The following is a 22,809-nucleotide window of genomic DNA, read 5'->3' as shown; positions in this document are numbered from 1 at the left end:
CATTTCTGGTTGCGCATTATTTATTGATTTAGTCCTAATACTAAAAGTACATAAAATTATAAGAATATCAATATGTAAAAAAAATTACTCACATTTTGATTTTCTTTCGTTCGCCTGCGTTCGCCTGTAAAATATAAGTGAATAAATTTCGGGTTTTCAAATTTGTTCGCCACCCTTTGCGATAGGGTGAACAAAAACTATGAATAATTTCGGGTGAAAATAAAATTCGCGATAAGGGTGAATCACACCATAGCTGCGACACATAAGCAGTTTTTCATAAAGATGAGTTTAACACCAGCTTGTGTATTATGAGTAGATTGCACGTATTTTTATGGAGAACGCTAGAATGAGCGACACTGGCGCCTTCTGATATTGAAAAGTAGGCATCTCTCAAATTTTGTTCCAAGCAAAGCATTAGAAGAAGAATTTGACAGTTGCTTCGGCTAAGGGTGTTGGCACACTTTGCAAGTGAAATTATTTTTCCCACTGGCGGGTAAATTTTCTAACATTTTTCGCAATTAAAAACTGCAATATAACAATCGATTAGGACACAAAATATGTTAGCAACTATTTTTGTTGTATAGGGAGAATGTTTATAACAGTGCTTTGCGAAATTTTGTATGTGAATGGGCAAGGCGTAATAGACTTCAATTGCCACGTCTGAAGTTCCTTAATATTTACAAACGCAACATCTTGGTTGATTGTGGCGATGTTATTGGAATGCATAAGCTTGTGTTAAACGCATCTATATAAAAATGTCATTGTGTCACCGCCTTTAGTTCTTGGAGGAAAGTTTTTAACAGGGAACATTTGTACTATTAACCAGATAGATAGTTATGAAGAATGCACCTAAGGCTATTAAAAATGGATTTTTATTACAGATGGAGTGCATTTTATATATATGCCAGCGATTAACGTGGACAGTGGTATATTTTCTAGCAATTTTACTCCACATAAAAACAACAGGTAACTAAAATTATATATAATAAAAGACTGAACCCTTTTTTATTGTGAATAACTACAAAAGTGTTGTGTTATCTGTCAAACCGGGAAAATCTGAGTTGCTTTTGTTGTTTTGGTTGAAAACACTTAATGAAGGTTTCGTACAGGGGGTAAAATTATAACACGGTTTAGGTATGCATAAAAGTGTTAACTATTATTTTGCGCGGTTATTTTCATTACCAGTGTATTTTACATTATTAAGTAATTTTTCTTACGCATTATATTAATGGCGGCCGCCGCACAGTGGCAGTTTTGCATGATTTAGACGCGAAAAATTAACAACTCACTGAAAACTGAATATATTTCATTCAAACCAAGTGTATATGTGGTGGGGATTTGGGGGGGGGGGGGGGGGGGCAGGGGAATTTAGCGCAAATCAAAACTTTCTTATAGCCTTATATTGCTCTTTTGAATTATTGTAGAAATTCAAAAATTATTGTGTTACAGCGTGGCTCAAACTTTGGCAGGGTTTTCTTTTCACGGTTTTATATATTTTCAGCACAAAAATAATACTCATTAAAAAACTCATAATTTCGTAAAAAATACTTAACCAAAAACCTTTTGAACACTTGCAATAATATAATAACATGTAGATTTTAAATAACCAAGGTTAGGTTAGGTTGAACTGTCCGGTCCATGAGGACCTCACATAGACTGAATAAGTCCGTAGTGTTACCAGAAGTTTGTTTTAACGACCAAACTGCAAAACCCTATCAAAAACCAGGACCTATGTTATAAAATAACTCCGTCCTCTTGGCAAATACTAGAAGCTTCCTAGGATTTTAGCCACTTGCTGCTTCTAGATCTGACAGCTGTATCACTCCTAATAGCTGGAGTCTTAGCCTGGCAAGTGCAGGGCAAGAGCACAGAGCGTGCTCGATCGTTTCCTCCTCCAGCCCGCACTTCCTACATCTGCTATCACTGACCAGGCCTAATTTAACGGCATGTGACGCCATAGGCAGTGTCCAGTCAAACAAATCAAAGTTGTAAGACCTGTACATAATCTTCGACACTTTACAGCCCCGCGTTTGAACGACGCCTTTCCTGCTCGGTCGATCATGTGCACCTCTCGCCTTCGCTTAATTTCGCCCGGTCTAATTGAGACGTCTGCGGAGCAAGCTTCAAGGGATTTTAGCTAGTTCATCCGCTTTTTCATTCCCGTCTATTCCCATATGCCCTGGGACCCAATATAGATGTATGCTTCTCCCTGTCCCGATTCTCTCCAGGGACTGCTTACACTCTCACACGCATTTGCTTGATGCTGTGGTATGCGAGATTATTGCCTTAATTGCTGCTTCACTGTCAATATAAAAGTTAACACGATTGCAGATTGTGCTATTTTCTTCCAGGGTTTTTACTGTTTTGGTTACGGCTACTATTTCCGCTTGGAAAACGCTACAGTAATCCGGCAGCATGTAGTATCTGTTTATTTCCGGATCAGCACAGTATACCGCAGACCCTACACCTTCCACTACTTTGGAACCATCTGTGTACACATGTATCGCCTCGTCCGCCATTTGAGCACACTTGCGCTAACCATCCACCTCTATTGTGGCCTTATGATCGCCCTCGAAGCGCAGATAGGGAATCAGGTAGTCTGTTCGTGTTGTGATTGATGACGCTATACTACTATGGCCGTATGGTCGGCGCTCAAGCTGCACGTGGCACCGAGCCTGGTAGCAGTTGTTAACGCTATGTTCTTTGCTACCATTGCGGGACTACCTTGGCCATTTTCCAATTTTCGGGTATGACAAAGGTGGAAAGAGACTGGTTGAAGACATGTGCTAAATATTTGAAACCCTCTTTCCCTAGGCTTTTAAGCATCGGCATGGCTATGCCGTCTGGACTCTATATCCTTTGCGGGATGCAATAGGATTTATTTCTTCTAATTTGGGCTTTCATCTGGTTTCTCGTGACCGCGCTGCCTGGATTCTACAATGAAAAGGCGGAAACAGCAATGGCCGAGAGTTGGGTGTGTTTGGTGAATGGCAGCTGTCATTCATGACATGGATCGAAAGCGGGGTGCTGCTAGATCATCTTTTGGCTCAACCCCATAGGGTGATGCAGTCTGCCAGAAAAAAATGTCTTTGGGGCTAGAAAGAAATAAATTTCTTCAAGAAAATCCAAAAAGCGTTGCAAAGAGAGCTAAAAGTATATGTAAATTTTTCAATATAAGTTTCAAATTTATTTCAAATCAAACTTAAACAATGTTATAAAAAAGGAACAGTAAACCAACAAAAAAAAAAAAAATAAGTTACTAAACAGGTACATAAATAATACTGTTTTTGTAGTTCATTTCATATTTTTAATAACAAAAATAAGTTTTTTTTTAACTTTTGTTTTGCTATTTGGCGGTAAGGTATCGTTAAAAAGTAAGAAGTATTTTTAACACTACTACAATGACGGCAGGGCTATAGGTTCGCCAAAAATACGATTTGCTAAAAGGTTGGCCGATGAAAATTAATTTAAGTTTTTTCCATTTTTTTTTATTAAATTTTAACGTCCTACGGCTGTACGAATCACCATTAAAATGCACGTGTGTTTATGTTGGGACGAGATATATTTGAAGGGCCTTAGACTTCAAAATATATGACTTCGTCCTCAGAACATGGATTATTATTTTTGCTACACTCATACATATTTTATTAATTTTAAGAAATCGTTGTTTATTTCAAAGTCATGACAGCATTTATTCAGCCGTTTAAGACTTCTTATTGTCAGAAGCGAATTCAACATAACTAAATTCATTTCGTTTCTGTGTTTGCTTTTAATCAAACTCATGTTTGAAAACGTTCTTGCAACTTCAGCATTACTTAGTAGCTGCACAAAATTGACAAGCTTTTGGAATTATACTGTTTAACATCAAACCAAAAACTTAATATTGAAGTAACATTTTTCCAAATTTTGGAGATAGATATTTTTCCACTGCATTTGTAATCTCGTTATTTCACAGTGCTATACCTGTTTTTCTCATTTGTGGAATATGAAAACTTTTGAGCTTTACAATTCTCAATGTGTTTTCAACCGAAAATAAATCAATTTTGCTAAGCGTTTCTATATTGCGCGGCAAGCGTTGCCTTAATTGCTCTATTAATTTAATTATGAAGTCGCTGTTGCACAAGCTGGAAAGCAAATATGCAACTTGGCGCGAGAAGAATCAAGTTAGATTCTTTTGGAATGCCGGGTCATATCTCGCAAAGCAAATCACTCACCTTTAGCTTTCGGCAAAATGGTTGATGTGGCGATGGCGTGATGAACCAAACAAAAAAATAGATTCAATCCCGATTTTTTTCGAACCAAAGAGATTTTGGTTCATTTGTGTATGGCAGGAACAAAGTACGTTTGGTTTTATCCGGCAAATAATGGAGGAACCTACCTTCTGGAGGCAATTAAAGTTGTATGTCGAAAAATTCACAGGAACAAATGTTGCGGTCGCTGAAATGTTAGCACCTTCTTTTATTTCCAAGGAATATACGAAAACTCAGCTTTGGCTGTGTCTTATTTATTATTATTGTATAAATAAACTTAACATTTATTTCAGTTTCAAAGACGTACATTTACAAAGTTTTTAATGGCAAGTAATGAATATTTTGCCGGTATGTATCCAATGTAAAAAGTGAAAATTTAGAGATTACAAATGTATATGAATATAGAGATGACAAAAGAATTGTGTGTTACTGGTCACTTATCTCAGCTGTGTTATGTTATTTGGCGTCCGTACTGATCGGTTGTGACATCCAAAATTCTCCCGGCCATGACAACATTGTTGGCATTAGTCTTGCGTTAAACTGGTTGTATATTAATCTACATGGCGTGACTCGGAGAATAGAATAAGTGACTGAACCACATTTGTGTGGCAATAGTTAAACAGGTTAATTAGCCACGATGGGTACCAAAGCGAGCTTTGCGATCGGTCTTTTGAACATGCCCGTGGCTGTCTTGACTGTTACCACGCGAATGAGCTAACCGCTTCCGGAATGCAACGAGACCATGCGACCAATGGGCTAATGGCAAACTGGAAAGGGATCATCCTTGATGATAACCAAATCGTTTTCCTTAATGTTCGGTGTACTTTCTTGCCTTTTAGTACGGATCTGCATTGTAGACAAAATATCCTCTTTGAATCGCTGCCAAAAGTGTTGAACCATTTGGTGCATTGGCTGATGTCGTTTAATTGGATTCGATTCATATGGTGGTTGAGGTCGAGATAGAAGACCGTTGCCCGTGAGGAAGTGTCCAGGCGTTAATTCAGTAAAGTCGTTGGGATTATCCATAAATGGTGAAATTGGTCTGGAATTTAGCACCGCCTCGATGCGGGTCAGGACGGTTGAGAACTCCTCGAAGGTCAGTTTGGCCTTTCCGATTACTCTAGACAAGTGAAATTTCATGGATTTCACCGCCGTTTCAGCTAAACCATTAAAATGAGGAGCACCGGGTGGGCTAAAATGCCTTTGAATATGTCGATTCCTGAGAGCTGTGATAATTTCCATTGCTATTGGTCAGAGATATTGGGGTTGACTTCTTTGATTCTCATTATTAGCACCAACAAAATTTGTTCCGCAGTCGCTGAATACGTCATGATAAAATCCTCTCCTGGCCACAAAACGGTCGAATGCGTGTAGGGTAGTTTGAGTCGAGAGATTACCTGCTGCCTCCAACTGAACAGCGACGTAGCCTTTGGCCGCGACCTCTTGAGGAACGAATATAATATGGACCTGCGTAATCGATGATAGTCGAAGCGAATGTTCGAGTGTTGTAGTTTACACGCACAGTGGGTAAGGCGGCCATTTGTTGTTTAGATAAAACTGGACGCGCCTTGAAACAAATTATACAGCTTTGGATGAGACGACGAGCACGATTGCGCACATCTAAAATCAAATAAATTTGTCGAATTTGATTGACGGTGACTTGCGGTCCTCCATGTAATGCGATGCGATGATAATGGTATACGATTAACGTCGCGAGGTGGCTATATGATGGTAGTATTATTGGAAATTTCTCTTCAAACGAAATAAAAGCATTTTGCAAGCGGCCATTGGCACGAAGAATATTATTCTCGTCAATAAATGGATTAAGACGAAATAGTTTGCTAGATTTTGGAATTGTTTGCTTAGTGTGAACTGTTTTGAGCTCGGATGAGAATTCCGTGGATTGGATCCAGCGGATGAGTGAATTTCGATAACTGTAGGAGGAGGGATATGTGGAATTAGTTGGCTCATCGGGTTCGAAAGCATTGCAATTGATGGACGTTGCCGTTTGAGTTTGATTGAAGACCTCACAATTTTCTCAAAGTGGATTGCGTATGCGACAGCACGACGAAGGCGATTTAGGTTCGATAATCGTTTAAGGAGTGTTTCCAATCCATATTCGTAGTAAGATTTATGGTTTTGAATCGTGGACGAAGTTCGGATTCATCGTCGTCATTAAGTTCGTATGATGAGTTTGGCCATTCCGCTTGAGACAAAGAGAGAAATTGAGGTCCGTGCCACCATAGTGAAGAATCGCGCAATTCGCCAATGGTTAAACCCCGACTGTTGAGATCGGCTGGATTAGCGGGGGAAGAGACATGATTCCATTACTCAACTTCAGTCGACTTCAGCGATTGGGATCTCCTCGAATCCACGATAATACGTCGGTGGAATCAGTCCATATAAAAACCTTGTCGATTTTAAGTCTAAATGATTGTTTGACGGCATCAAGTAATGTGACCGCCAACGTCGCGCCACATAGTTCTGCTCTAGGTGAAGTTAAAGGTTTTCGAAAGGGTGCCAGTTTACTGTTTGCTGCTAATAGGTTGACATAGATGTATCCGTTGACGTCGACCGTTCGGAGATAGATCGTGATGGCGTATGCCTTGTTCGAACTGTCGCAGAAAACGTGAAGTTGGTTTTGTTTGTTCGTTGAGGATGTACGGATCCAGCGAGGGATTTCAATGTGCTTGACTAACTGAAGGTCATCCACAGTTTGGTTAAATTCAGACTGAAGATTGATACACCTTATGTGTTCATCCCAATCCAATTTCTGTTCCCATGAATTGTTTGGAAATATTTGTTCCTTGATGACGAAGGGATTCAGCCAACAGAGTGAGTCGAACAGACGTGCCACTATCGAGGAGACATTGCGTTTTGTCAGTCGCGTCGCCGTTGCAAAATGCATAGAAAAGTTAAAAAAATCGCTGATTCTTTACCATCGCAACCCAAGTGCTTTAATGGAATATTCAGGATTAAATAAGCACATCGTTGTTTCATCGCGATATTCCATGCTAAGAATTTCCGGTGAATTGCTCGCCCATTTGCGAAGATCAAACCCAGCGCTTCGAAGCAGTTTAGTGAGTTCTTGAATCATTTTGATGGCCTCCTCGATTGTTTCGCTTCCGGTAGTGACGTCATCGACGTATGTTTCAAACTTAAAATCGCTGTAGTGTGATTTTGGCTTACTCGGCCAATACGTGAAGGGTTTAATAGCCTGATACGATGATGGTGCGCGGCCAAACGTTACAGTTTGAAGCTCATGCGTTTGAATGCCCGAATTTTCATCGTCATGCCATAAAATGTATTGATAGTGGGTGTCATCTGGATAGATGTTGATGCAACGATACGTTTTTTCGATATCTGCAATGAAGGCGTATTTGTGCGTTCTCCAGTTTAGAATAATTGAGACTAAATTGGCTGTAAAACGGGACCGGTGGTCAAAATATCGTTTAACGGTTTTCCGTTTGTAGAATTGGCCGAGCCTTCAAAACCCTGTCGAAGTTTCGTAGTGAGGCTGGTTTCTTTAAGCACTGCATGGTGGGGCAAATAATAGCGTTTTTTTTGGATCTCTTGCTTTAACTTGACCTGATTCAATTGTTGATAAAATATGCTTCCTTGAATTTGTCGTCACGGCTGAAGCGACGTTGTAGCAATTGAAAACGTTGAAGTGCCACTTCGTAGGAGGAACCTAATGCAATTTACGGATCCAAATAGGATTTGAATGGTAGACGCACCATAAACTTTCCATTTGGTTGACGATGGGTAGTCTCATGGTAAAACCTTTTTGTCCATTCATCTTCTTTGGATAACGATCTGACAGTAGGTACTTCCAACAGTTCATAAAACCTTGTAAGCAAATTCGTATTTCTGTTATGGAAATATGGTTACTCTGAGTTAAAGGAAAGGTAAGACCATGATTTTGTTGAAGTAATTCCCCAAACAGGATGCACCCCAAAGCCGTGCATTGAGCAACGGGATCACCGATCTCACCCTTACACACCCCGTTTCAAGAATGCGGCCATATACATCGCCCGCCAATAACTAATCAATTTGGCCTGGAGTTGCATAGTGAGGATCAGCCAGTGCTAGATTTTCAAGATGAGGCCAAGACTTCACTCTGACCGGATGCAAATGCAACTCCGATGTGATTGATGGAAGAACTGCAAATTTCGATTTAAAATGAAAGTTAGGATTAAAAGGTGATTGAATACTGAAAATAACTCCCTTATCAGCAATTTTGTATTGAGATTCCCTCATGGGCCGGTAACCTATACAGAAAGGAATGAAGGGTAATTTCAGTCGTTGAACCACGTGCGTGGTAATGACGGATTGCTGCGATCCATAGTCGATTAATGCACGAAACTGGACAGGCTGACCAGATGTATCAGTGAAATTGACAATTGCCTTTGCAAGTAGGTTTGTGGAATTTGTATGTACCTAATTGTTGGAAATCATTTGCAGATTAACCAAGGGAGCATGGTTGGCCGGCAATGAGTTCGATGCCGGTTCTGGGCTTCGGAAAGATGTCGTACCTATTTGATGATAAACTCGATTGGTTGAAATGTAGTAAAATGTGATGCCTGCCACCACAAGTGGAACAAGTGTGTTGGCTAGAACATTGTGTTGAGGTTGAATGACCGAGAAAATTAAAGCATAGCTTATGGTTACTTGCGAACGATTTGCACTCAAAGGTGGTTCATTGCAAAAATTGTTGGCACTTGCGAAGGACACCTTACACCCTTCGATCGGACAAATGATGGATTTTTTCTAGACATGTTTCCCTTCTGTTAACAGGCTTGGTGGAGATATTGTTAGACCTTGCATTAAGTGATGCTTTGGAATTGTTTTGGTGACTTGCATGAGCGGCAGCAACAGCAATGCGAAATGTCAATTTCAGAAAGTCTAGTAATTGTTGAAGTTTGCAACTGTCTTCGGTTCCTTGCGGTATCTTTTAAAATAAAGACGTGTAGCTGGTGAGAGCTTCTGAAGTAAATGGAATGCAAAAAACTCAGAATTTGCCTCGATATTGAACTTAAGGTTCTTTAAATGAACAACGCAGGCACGTGCAGAATCATGCAATGATTTAAGCTCAGCTGCCGATTCACGTTGACTATAAGTCTGCAAATTCATAAATTTTCTCATTAATGCTGTAAACAGAACTTGGTCATTGCTATAACGAACCCTTAAATCATTGATGGCTTCGTCATATGTATCATCCATAACCTCCAACTGAGCGATGGATGACGTCACGTCTGTGGTAAGAAATGAGATTAGATACACAAATTTTTGGGTCTTTGATAACTTTTTATTATTATAGATTCTTGAAGTGATGCAAAAAGGTAGGTCATTTAGTTGGTTCGCCCTCAAGTTTTTCTATTTTCAATTCAGGAGGACTAAACGTGTTATCGGCGTGAGCTTCGTATGCATTAATCGTTTCCGTTGTTGTAACAGCCGATGCAGCAGAATTAGGAAAAGTGGTTTGGGTGTCATGGCTTTCATTTTGTCGAATACATTTTCGATATGATCTATTGCATCTGTATGCTCAGATTGAAAAGACCCAAAGGTGTCCCGTTTGAAATATTCGTCATCTCGAGATAATCTGGAACGGACCAATGTGCGATGATTCGCATTGGAAGTTAAAAGAGTTTGCGAGATTCGTTTGAGGCGTGTAGCAAACTGCCCCTTACAACGTCGATTTGGTCCATGTTTAACGAAATTTGGTCGCTCTTTACGTAGTCGTTCGAGCAGATCGAGTTATTCCGCCACCAGTTGCTCTTCTTCAGTGAGAGCCACTAATTTCTCAGCCGGTGATTCGGTTTCCAGCTATCGGTATAGAAAAAAAATTGCCAACGAAATGATATATTCACTTACCTCGAAATCCTGTTGCCTTTCGTCACAATTGGGTTTAGGTATATGGATGGCCTTGGTAGTGTATGCTGAAAGAGTGATGATGAGCATTGTAATGTTGAACGTTTGCTCTTGGCGATTCCAAACAGTCAGATTTGTTCGCGTTACGAAGGATGGACTAAGCGTGTTTGGCGATGCCGTTTGAGGTTATGTTGACAAAAGCGATTTTCTTGACGTCAAAGTTAGTGGTATTTCGCGAAAACTGATTCGGATCGAAGGACCAATGGCGCGTCCAAACTCAAGCTAGATTCTATTGGAATGCCGAGTCATATCTCGCGAAGCAAATCACTCACATTTACCCTTCGGCAAAATGGTTGATGTGGCGATGGCGTGATGAACCAAACAATAAAATATATTCAATCCCGATTTTTTTCGACCCACGGAGATTTGGGTTCATTTGTGTATGACAGGAAGAAAGTACCTTTGGTTTTATCCGGCAAATAATGGAGCAACCTACCTTCTGGTGGCAATTAAAGTTGTATGTCGATCAATTCACAGGAGCAAATGTTGCGGTCGCTGAAATTTTAGCACCTTCTTTTATTTCCAAGGAATATACGAAAACTCAGCTTTGACTGTGTCTTATTTATCATTATTGTATAAATAAACTTAACATTTATTTCAGTTTCAAAGACGTAGATTTACAAAGTTTTTAATGGCAAGTAATGAATATTTTGCCGGTATGTATGCAATGAAAAAAGTGAGAATTTAGAGATTATAAATGTATATGAATATAAAGATGACAAACGAATTGTGTGTCGCCGTACTGGTCACTTATCTCAGCGAAGTTAAGTTATGTGGCGTCCGTAGTGATCGGTTGTGACATCCAAAATTCTCCCCGCCATGACAATATTGTTGGCATTAGTCTTGCGTTAAAATGGTTGTATATGAATCTACATGGCGTGACTCGGAGAATAGAATAAGTGGCTGAACAAAATTTGTGTTGCAATAGTTAAAGAGGTTAATGAGCAACGATGGGTACCAAAGCGAGCTTTGCGATCGGTCTTTTGAACATGCTCGTGGCTGTCTTGACTGTTACCACGCGAATGAGTTAATCGCTACCGGAATGCAACGAGACCAAACGACCCATGGGCCAATGACTGGAAAGCGATCATCCTTGATGATAACCAAATCGTTTTCCTTAATGTTCGGTTTCCTTTCTTGCCTTTTAGCACGGATCTGCATAGTAGATAAAATATCCTCTTTGAATCGCTGCCAAAAGTGTTGAACCATTTGGTCCATTAGCTGATGTTGTTTAATTGGATTCGATTCACATGTTGGTTGAGGTCGAGATAGAAGAGCGTTGCCCGTGAGGAAGTGTCCAGGCGTTAATTCAGCAAAGTCGTTGGGATTATCCATGAATGGTGAAATTCGTCTGGAATTTAGCACCGCCTCGATGCGGGTCAGGGCGGTTGAGAACTCCTCGAAAGTCAGTTTGACCTTTCCGATTACTCTAAACAAGTGAAATTTCATGGATTTCACCGCAGAGCTGTGATAATTTCCTTTGCTATTGATCGGAGATATTGGGATTGACTTCCTTGATTCTCATTATCAGCACCAACAAAATTTGTTCCGCAGTCGCTGAATACGTCATGATAAAATCCTCACCTGGCCACAAAACGGTCGAATGCGTATAGGAAGGTTTGAGTCGAGAGATCGCCTGCTGCCTCCAACTGAACAACGACGTAGGCTTTGGCTGCGACCTTGTTACGTGGCTGACTATTTGCGTGGTGCGGAGCGGTGGCAAGCAGATATGCTCGCGGACCCAGGCTAGCTCGTCGTCTTGGGTGGGGTATTTCACCACCGACCTCACCCGCAGCCACATGAACAATAAGGGTTCATACCTGCGTATGTTGCAAAAGAAAGGAAAGCTGAAAAAGATGGAAACATACGTGAGGGGCAAAGGTAAGAGGGGGAAAAAGATGAATGCCTGTCCTGTCAGGTGGAGTCTACCCTCCCTCTGCAGTGCAACTTGCACCGCACCGTGGGCACTGTGCTGACTCCTATCTACTTTCAGTGGCATTGGTCTGTCTATCCTCATTCGGTCATTTCCCTACTGCTCACCCTCACCTAACCTTGCCACGCACAAGCGCAGCACCAACACAAAAAGTTCAAGACCTAGCCTTGCATGATTGCAAAACACTTAGATTTTCATCCACACATTCCTTATAATTTATTAACAATTCACATATTTCCGAACCTCAACCCAGCTATGTTTGAGATAATCAATACAGATAAAAAAAATATATATCGGTAAATTGTGACTCCAAGAAAATTTAAATAACCTAGGCTTAATTTCTCCGTAATTCACCCTAATGCTAATGCCCCTATTCTTAATATCGATTGGCTTAAATAAAAAAATTACAAAGAATCCAAAAACAAAGTCTAAGTTAACTTATAACTAGAAGTAATTCAAGTTCAAATTCAATTATAAATTAGACGTAGAAGCAGATATGAAATCCTATAATTGCTTAAAAGTACCAATCCCACTTGGTTTCTGACCCACCCTAATATGTAACTGCTACTAGGGGTCAATTCAAAATCCTAGAGATGCAGAAATTCAAATGCTCATAAGGCTGGCAAGCCAAAGCAAAAAAACATAAAACGCAAAAAAGGTGAAACCCTATTCCCTGACCTATCCCAATAATCAAAACCAATCCGGAATAAATTTTCTACAAAGCAGAAGTAGGTCATCAAAGTATTAGAAAAATTATGTAGGTGCAAATGTATGTTTGTGACGTTTTCATGCATGCACATATATTGAAGGGCAATATATGTACATACATTCACACGTGTATATCTACTTCTCCAAATTTACAATATTGTCACTCACCGTGTTACTCACTCCGTTGGAGGCGCCTGCATGAAGTTGAGTCCGCGAGCTGTAAAGAGAAAAACACTCAAAGCATATATGCTCAATGCACATAAATTTATCCGGCAAACTACTTTTTTCTTAATACTCAGCCAGATCACTCGCTTGTGATCTTGGACATTGAGTTATTTCTGCTCATTAAATGTGAAGTGTGAAAATGATCATGGCGATTAAGCAAAAACGTGGCAATGAAATTTTGGTCGATTTTTTTTTCAGTAGTAAAAAATTAAAAAAAAAACGTAAAAGAAAATGTATAAAGCTGCTCCTGTCCGAGCTATTGTGGCGTGAAGTTCCCAGTACCATGGAGAAAAGCCTCGAGAAGGCCTTTGACATTGTGTGACCCCAGGGATAATGAAAGGTAATTTCAGGGCAATGCCGAAATTTGGGAAGGGGTGTATTGGCTAAGGTTCCAAGCACCAAAACCAAAGAGTATATATTTGTCAAGAGGCGTCACTCGGTACTTTGTTGTTGCCAAAGCAACCCTGTCATGTCGAATGTGATTCTCAAGGAAGTTTTGTTTAGTTTTTTTAATTGAATCCTATATAGTTATGCGGTAAAGTGACTTTGCATAATTACGATTTTTGGAAAGAGAGATAATTAATTAATTTAATACAATCAATAAAATAAACACAAATACCCCACGAAAATGTATAGAAGGCGTTTTTATAAATACATCTGATAAAAAAAACCAACGACTACCTTGAGAAAACATTGAGTAATTTGCTTTGGCAACAACAAAAGTATCGAGTGACGCCTCTTGACAAATATATACTCTTTGCCAAAACTATAAATACTTTTAAATATTTTCACACAAAAAAGTAAAGTCGAAGCAAAAGAAAACTTTTCGAAACTGTGCAATTTGCACTTAGTTGCTACTGTCAGTCGAAGATAGTAACATGCAAAAGAAACTTGAAAAGTAATATACCAAAAAGATGGTAAGGATTGTGTGTGAAGAGGATTTAACGAAGAGACGAACAAAATGTTGACAAAAATGTGCAAAAACCAAGGAATTGAAACTAACGCGAGTTTCGAAAAATTTTTGATGCCAAGAGCAAAAAGAAAGAAGTAAAAGAAAAATGTCTCAAACAGAACCAAACTTTCGTCGTTTGCCCCCCCACTTTCCTATGAGATTTCTGTGTATGAGCGTTTAATCCTACTAGCATCACAGGCATTAAAAAAATCTATTAGTGAGAAATAACAAAATTAAAAAAAAACATATGTCTTTAGAAATTCCTGGTGTCCTTGTTCTTTTTGATGGGTGCCGCTGCCGCCTTCAATGTTGCCAGTTTTGAGCATTTGGTGTCGTTTGTTGTTCCCCAAAAATTTTGTTGTGCGCGGTGCCGCGGCTGTTGTTGTTGCGGTCCAATGCGCCGGTGAAAAATTTTATTCTTGATATTACGAGATCCTTGTATTTTCTGCTGTTGTTTGATTGAACCGCTGTATATGTGCATGTGTCTCATGGCGTTGTGTTGCTACGAATCAAAAATCTTTTACCATTTATCTCGTTCTATGTGTGGCTGCTGAAGATATTGTGTAGTTGCCGTGTGACTAAAATTTGTTGTATTATTGTGGTTGTTGAGGCCGCTTTGTTGGTAATAAGGAGTGTTGTTGGGGCGGTTTGCGTCCGAATAAAAATGATGTACGCTGGCAAATCAAAGTGTTGTCGTGGTTGTTGCTGTGGTTGTTGTGTTGATCGCCACCAATTTGGGCCTTTTTGCTCCAACAAATCCGGGTTTCAGCCACCTTTGCTTCGATGCTAAATCCCAGTGCGCAATTTCCGCCAATTTGAAGCGATCTGCCAAAAAAGGAAAAAACTTATTATTTACATAGAAAAAAATTCATTTAAGAAACGTACGCCTTCCTACCAACATATGCCTACTTGTTTGCCTGCTTTATTTCCTCACCTACATACTTATATACATATATATGGAGATGTAAAGCTATGCACGCAAGTTTACTTTTGGCTTGCTTGGAAACTTGGCTATATAGAAGCCAATTTCCAGTGGGCATGCCAGATAGTGGGAGAGAGGTGAAACACAAAAAGTTACACTTACCTGGTACCATAAATTTTGATGGCGGGATCCAAATAAACCGCCGGACTAGGGCGTGTGTAAACCTTGAAGCACTTCGCGCACTAACAACTTTTCGCGGCTATTCCTTACCGTTTTAAAATCGCGCGCACTAATAATTTTAAACCTTTTAAAAAGGTCTTACTACTTGGCACTTCACACATTCCTATTTTTTTTTTTTTTTGTTCTTTCACACTTCGCTTCACTTGTACTGGGCACTATTGCAAGAAACCTTTCCCCGTTGCCTAGCTTGATGCCCCTTTATAGCCACCGCCGTGGCAAAGAACGCTATCCAGAAACGGACAGCTTTCACCCACACATCTTAACCTTTCTTCTCTGCTTTCCCGTATTTTCATTTATGCATCCAAACACTCATACACTCATACACTTAAACGCTTACACTAACTAACACCTACACAGATACATTTAGTTGCTACGCCGTCTACTCAAGACACCATGTTGCCATTGTCCTGTTGCGCCAGCCATTGCAACATTGCGGCCAACACGCGAACCTGGACACAAAACACATAAACACATAGACACATATACATGGTGCCACTCTTTCCAGCCAGTATGGAGACAGGCTGTCGTTACAGGATCGCAACCGCCGATGGTGCCTGCACTATGGAGCGGGTGCGTAAAGAAAGAAATTCGAACGCAACCTGCAACCTTTTGTTTCCCGTCCAACGTGTGGCCTCGACCCACGACTCAATGCCGGGCTCAATTTTATTGTTAACGCTTGGTTCTATTGCTACATAACCTATATCTCCGATAGGATCTAAAATCTAGAATACTTAAAAAAATAAAATATCACAGATAATAAAACTTAATAAAAACTATAAAATAAAATATCACTGGTAATAAAAAAAGATGAAATAAAAGGGTTAAATAAAATAAAATATCACAGATCATATAGTCAAGTAAAAAAAAAATATGTAAAATAAATAAATAAATCTAAATAAACGCAAAAATAATCAAATAAACAAAAAAACTCAAGAAAAATAAAAATATATTAATAAAATAATCACGTACGTCAATAAGTTAATAAATAAAATACATCAATAAATAAATAAACTATGTCAATACATAACACAGAACACAGGCAAAACATTGCACAGAGGTACCAGCACTACAAAAAAAAAAAAACCAACTATTTTGCAAAAATATCTTTAGCGTGGTATACGCCGATTTTTTCCCATTACTATCGCCAAGCTCGTATATCGAATTCCCGATAGCTTTTGGGACTATACATTTTATCTGTTTGGGAGTAAGCTTGGCGGTGTAGTTATCGACTAGGGAACTCTGCTTAAAGTTTCGGCGATATACCACTTGTCCGATTTTAAACGTAATATCCCTACTCCTGGTGTCATATACTTTTTTACTTCTTTCATGGGCCAACTTCAGCTCAGTCATAATCTGATTCCTAATCATTTGCATTCTATCGCTTGTTGCCTCTACCTCAGAATCAACATCCTTTACCGCCGCCAGCTTTCGGTATGGCTCATATGATGCAGCATGCTGTATCATAGGCATACCGAAAGTGGCAAAATATGGCGACATGTTGATTGTATCGTATGTAACGCTGCGGAGTGCAAATGCGGCATCACTGACGCACTTGTCAAAATTCTTTTGATTGTCCTTTTTAAAGGATCTTATGATTTGCAAAACATATCTATCTACCCTCTCCGCAGCGTTACCCTGAGGCGAATAAAATTCAGTTTTTATATGTTTGGTGCCGTATTTTTCTATAAAGTTGCTGAAGATCTCAGACACAAACTGTTTTCCGTTGTCCGAATGGACATATTCGGGCACGCCGAATATGTGGAAAACACCTTTCTCTAAATATTTTATGATTTCAGCTGAAGTGGCCCTCCTCACTGGTTTAAAAGTACAAATTTTGAGAAATGATAAAGACAAACAAAGAAATAGCCGTTACCCTCAATAGTACGCAGATAAGGACCCATAAAATCAATGAAAAGACGTTGGAAAGGTCGCTCAGTGAGCTTTTGCTTTCCCATCACGGGTTGTTTAAACACGTTTTGAATTTTTTTAGTTTTGCAAGTATCGCAGTCTTTTACATGGGCGCATATGTCGGTGACTATTCCTGGCCAATAATATTTTTGACGTAGTAAAAATAGACAACTCTACCAGCCCCAGTCGCAATTCCGACGTAACCCAGAGCTTCCAAGTCTGGTTCACTAGAAAACCATCCCCCCTGTCGAATTGGGTCCGTTTGTAAACGTAACCGTCCGACAAACACAAGTCAGATAGTTTGTCCTTGTTCTGGGTCACCGTCTTTTTTAACTCCGTATACTCCTCCGAATTGAAGCACGGTGACTCGAGACATACCTCGATGGCTCTGTCGTTCCTCTGTATTTCGTCCATGTGCATTCGTGAGAGTGTGTCAGGAACCACGTTTTGTGCATCTTTCCGATATTGAATATGGAAGTCATAACCCTGGAGTTTCAAGCTCCACCTTGCCAGCCACCCAGAAAGATCTTTCTGATTCCTGAGTCATTTGAGGCTGGCGTGATCAGTTATAATAATGAACGGGGTTCTTTCCACATAAGGTCGGAATCTTTTAAAACTCACAATCGCAGCATTGCATTCTAGTTTTTTTATTCTGTAGTTTTTCTGCGCTTTATTTAGTTTTGCCGAAACGTAGGCAATCGTTCTTTCGTTCTGGTCATCGTCTAGCTGGAACAAAACCCCTCCCACTCCGTCAGTTAATGTATTACATTGGATATAAAAGCGACGACTAACGTCAGGGTGTGTGAGCACCGGTGCAGAAACCAAACTCTGCTTTAAGATTTCAAATGATTCTATTGCTTCGTCCGTCATGGTAAATTTCTTAATTTTGTCCTTTTTGAGGCAGTCGTGCAGCGGAGCTGCAATTGTCGTATAGTCCTGTATGAACTGTCGTAGTTACTTCGGGGTTTTCGGGATTGTAAAGTCTCTCACAGCCACCACTTTATTGGCGTCTGTTCGAATACAACCATCACCGACTACATATCCTAGGTATCGAACCTCTTTAAAACAAAACTTGCTTTTTTCCACGTTTATAGTCAATCTTGCCTCGCGAAGACACCGTGCGACCTTTTCCAACAAACACATATTCGGAACAAAATAACAGATCATTTAAATAAACAAAAACACATTCGCAAAGAGCAGCCGGAATGACCTTGTCCATAAGACGACACGTACGTTGCGCTGCGTTACACAACGCGAAAGGCATGACAGGGAATTGGTATAGGGGTCGGCCAGGGACAGTGAAAGCAGTCTTTTCTCTTGACTTCTTCTCCAGAGGAATCTGTCAGAAAGCGTCCTTGAGGTCAATTGCAGAGATATATCTCGTGTTTTATAGCTAGCTGAGTATTCCATCGATGTGGGGTAACGGGTATGCGTCTTTAACTGTTCTCTCATTCACCTTACGAGCGTCCAAGCATAGGCGATTCTTTGTTCCCTTAATGACCAAGGAGACCGGTGAATTTCAGCTGCTGTTGGACTCCTCTATTACTCCCATGCCTAACATCCTGTCCAAATCTGCATATATTAATTTTTGTATGGCTGGTGATATTGGATAGTGGCCTTGCTTGACTGGCAGATTCTTGTCCACCACCTCGATGACGTGTTCCTCTTTGTCTGTCCGGCCTAACGCCGCGAAGGACGTGAATTGGGTCTTCACACGCTCCAATATTGCATTTTGCTCCGGCGTCAAAAGGTGCTGCCCAGCGTCGAAAGACAAGCCACCCTCGGCGGGCACGAGCTCCGCCACACTGGCAATATTCACACTATCATTCACTCCCTTACTTACCACACTCATACCAAATTCCTGTCAAAAATCTATGCCGAGATAAACCTGTTGCTACAAGCCTGGCACTATCAAAAATTCCAAATGTTTTGTGGCATTATCACAAAACACAGTGTTACGTGGCTGGCTTGTTGGGGTGGTGAGGAGCGGCGGCAAGCAGGTATGCTTGCGGGCTCAGGCTAGCTCGTCGTCTTGGGCGGGGTATTGCACCACCGACCTCACCCGCAGCCACATGAACAAAAAGGGTTCATACCTGCATGTGTATATAAAGGAGAAAAAAGCTGAAACAAATAGAAATAAACGTGTGGGGCAGAGTTAAGAGGGGGAAAAAGATAACGGCCTGTCCTATCAGGTGGAGTCTACCCTCCCTCTGCAGTGCAACTTGCACCGCACCGTGGGCACTGTGCTGACTCCTATCTACATACAGTGCCCCCAAGCCTGACACCAGTCTGTCCGTTTGTCACTCGGTCATATTTCCCTATAACTCACTTTCTCCTAACCTTGCCACGCGCATGTGCAGCACCAACATCAAACCTAAAACTATAGCCCTACATTATTAAAAAACCTATGTTTTCATCCATACATTCCTTATAATTTATTAACAATTCAGATATGTCCGGACCTCTACTCAGCTATGTTTAAGGCAATCAGTACAGATAACGAAAAGAAAAATGTATAGATAAACTACGACTCCAAGAAAATTTACATAACCTAAGTTAAATTTTTCAGTAATTCACCATAATACTAATGCCCCTATTCTTAATATCGATTGGTTTAAATAAAAAAATTATAAAGAATCCAAAAACTTAGTCTAAGTTAACTTATAACTAGAAGCAATTAAAGTTCAAATTCAACTATAAATTAGATATAGAACCAGATATGAAATCCTATAATTGCTTAAAAGTAAAAATCCCACTTGGTTTCTGACCCCCCTAATATACAACTGCTACTAGGGGTCAATTCAAAATCCTAGACATGCAGATATTCAAATGCTCATAAGGTCGGCAAGCCAAAGCAAAAAAAAAAAAACATCAAACGCAAAAAAGGTGAAACCCTATTCCCTGACCTATCTCAATAATCAAAACAAATCCGAAATAAATTGTCTACAAAGCAGAAGTAGGTCATCAAAGTAACAGAAAAAGTATGTAGGTGCAAATGTATGTTTGTGATCTTTTCATGCATGCACATCTATTATTCTGGTTTCTTTTATCATCACCAATTCCTGTTCTAATTTTGCAAAACTAGGAATTGACTGGCAATATATGTACATACATTCATACGTACATATATACTTCTCCAAATGTACAATATTTTCACTCACCGTGTTACTCACTCCGTTGAAGGCGCCTGCATGAAGTTGAGTCCGCGAGCTGTAAAGAGAAAAACACTCAAAGCATATATGCTCAATGCACATATGTACATTTATCCGGCACACCTTTTTTTCTCAATACTCAGCCAGATCACTCGCTTGTGATCTTGGACATTGAGTTAGTTAGTTTGACAAAGCGTCGATGACAATACCAAAATGTCTGCTACTGTGTACATTCCTATTAAAAAAAAAAAAAAAATGGACTAGTTTTCTGGTTTCTTTCCGGGATGAGAGTGCATCGGAGACCCCAGAGACCCCACGGGAATTACAGAAAAAAATGTAGTAAGTTCCAAAACAAAAAAAAAAAAAACAATTATTAAATTAAAGAAAATTTAGATGAACCGCATGGGTTCTTACACGAGTGTGTGGGTGGAAGTATGGTAAAAACAATGCAAGTGCAAGAATTCTTCCAAGTGGAGTCAAAGCAAAACTTGTGAAAAATAGAAAAATGAACGACAAAAAAACTTGTCCATCCGTTTACAAATTTACTTATATCACCTCTAGGAGTGACCGACACAGCTTCTCTAAACCCGCCAGGCGATCAAATTTATCCCTAATTTATTAGAAACAGAACTCCCCTGCCTAACTTCGTGCCCTCCAGGCCTGCCTGCACCCTTTGGTCCAAATAATAACACCTCTAATATGGGTATGTACAGAGAAAAAGCAATTAACAATATTTGTATAATACAAAGGTAAAAAAAATTTATCTTGCGGCTTGTGTTGTTCCTCCAATCTGGTAGCAGATCCAGTGATGTTATGGTTTTCTTCGTGTCGCAGGCACGCTTTTTCCAGCGTTATAATGAAATGTTTTAGTTGTTGTGGTAATTTTGCTGGCCTCTATAAACATGAGTATTGGTGGTTGTTATGGTGGCGATGTATCCGTGTTGCCGACACCTGTTGTGGTTAGCCGCAGTGAATATGCATCGCAATTGTGGTTGTCGGAATGGTGTAATTGTTGGTGCAAGCCAATGGTAGTGTTGTTGTAGGCGTCGCGCCGCTAATATAAAAAATATGATGTATTTGTTGTCGGGCGGGATGCAAATAGTGGTGTTCGTTGTTGTGGTTGTCGCTGTTGTGGCGATATATCGCCGATCTGAAATATGTGGCCGCCGGCAGAAAAATATGTAATGGTTGTTGTTTCTATGCTTTGTGAAGTTGTTGTTGATGTACTAATGTGGCTTTTACCCGCCACCGATCATGGCTTTTAGTCCCTTTCTTGGCAATACCTGTTCCCAGCGTGTCCTTCAGAAAGAAAAAAATAATAAGAGAAATAAAAAAAAAAAAAAGTTTCGCATAGCTAGGATTTTGGTTGTTTATGTACGTGCATATATGCCTTACTTGTTTGTATGGTTAATATACTCACCTGCAAACATATATCTATATGAACGTGTGAATACAAGCATGCACTTTGCTTTTGGCTTGCTTGGAAGGCTGGCTATATGGAAGCCACCTCCCCAGAGCGCATGCCGGATTGGCAAAAAAAAACACAAAAAGCACACAAACGAAAGGTTGATCTTACCTGGTGCTATGACTTTGAATCCGGTATCCAAATAAAATCTAGGGGCAGCTGTTTTTCCGCTTTGCTCGGCCCGAATCGCGAGTACTTTGCGGCGGGTACAGCACAATTTAAGAAAACTTTCAATAGGAATATTTACCAGTCAACGGTTTAAACCGCGCACTACAAACTTTAACTTTTCTTTTTTTTTTTTGAACTGTTTGGCACTTCACCGAGTATCTTTATTTTCGCACCTCGCTGAGCACAGTTAAAAATCAAACTTTGGCCCGTTGCCTAACGTTCTGCCCTTTTATATCTGCCGCCGTGGTAAGGAAAGTTACCCAAAACGGATAGTTTTAACACATACAAGCTTTTTACTTTCGGCTTTCCCGTACTTTCCTTTATCCATTCACACAATTATACATTCACACAAAATAACACCTACACAGATACATTTCGTTCGTGCCCTCACCGCAATGTTGCTATACATTTGGAAACCTTTTGATAAAGTTTAGTAGCCTTGAATGTTGCAATTAATTAGATTAGTTGAGCTGAAAGGCTGCAGTTAATCCCCAGCATACCCGTGGATATTGCAATCCAAATCATTTCCTCGAAGTGGAATGATATCAAAGAATACACATGCTATCTAAAGAGTTATTTCTGAATATTCCTAAATTTTGCGTAAAAGAAAATAGATATTTGGAATATAACGACAAAATCTATGAACAACGGTCAGGAATTCCAATGGGCTCACCAGCCTCCCCAGTCATAGCGGACATAGTTCTGGAAGAACTGCTAACGGAATTCGAGGAAGAGTCAACAACCAAGCCACGCCTGTTGACCAAATACCTATGTAGATGACCTATTTGCCATCGTCAAAACAGATGAAATAGAAAACATGCTTGCACGACTCAATAGGTATTACAAAAACATAAAGTTTACTATGGAGGTGGAAAAAGACAACGAACTCCCCTATCTGGACACACTCATCATTAGGAAAAATAATAAAATATATATTGATTGGTACAAAAAGCAT

The 22,809-nt window shown here is 39.9% G+C and overlaps 1 protein-coding gene across 3 annotated transcripts in view; it reads left to right on the top strand.

Moving 5' to 3' along the window:
* LOC137253437 (limbic system-associated membrane protein) overlaps nucleotides 1-22,809 on the top strand; it is a 795,865-nt gene that overhangs the window by 105,591 nt on the left and 667,465 nt on the right. For all 3 annotated transcript variants that reach the window (XM_067790351.1, XM_067790350.1, XM_067790352.1), the window contains exon 2: nucleotides 882-966. In XM_067790351.1, the coding sequence (XP_067646452.1) occupies nucleotides 882-966 (85 nt within the window). The remainder of the gene's footprint in view (nucleotides 1-881; nucleotides 967-22,809) is intronic.

This window comes from Eurosta solidaginis, chromosome 5, assembly GCF_040869045.1.
Source record: "Eurosta solidaginis isolate ZX-2024a chromosome 5, ASM4086904v1, whole genome shotgun sequence".
Classification (NCBI taxonomy): Eukaryota; Metazoa; Arthropoda; class Insecta; order Diptera; family Tephritidae; genus Eurosta; species Eurosta solidaginis.
The sequence above is the reverse complement of the archived record's forward strand: the minus strand, read 5'-3'. Positions and strand labels throughout refer to the sequence as shown.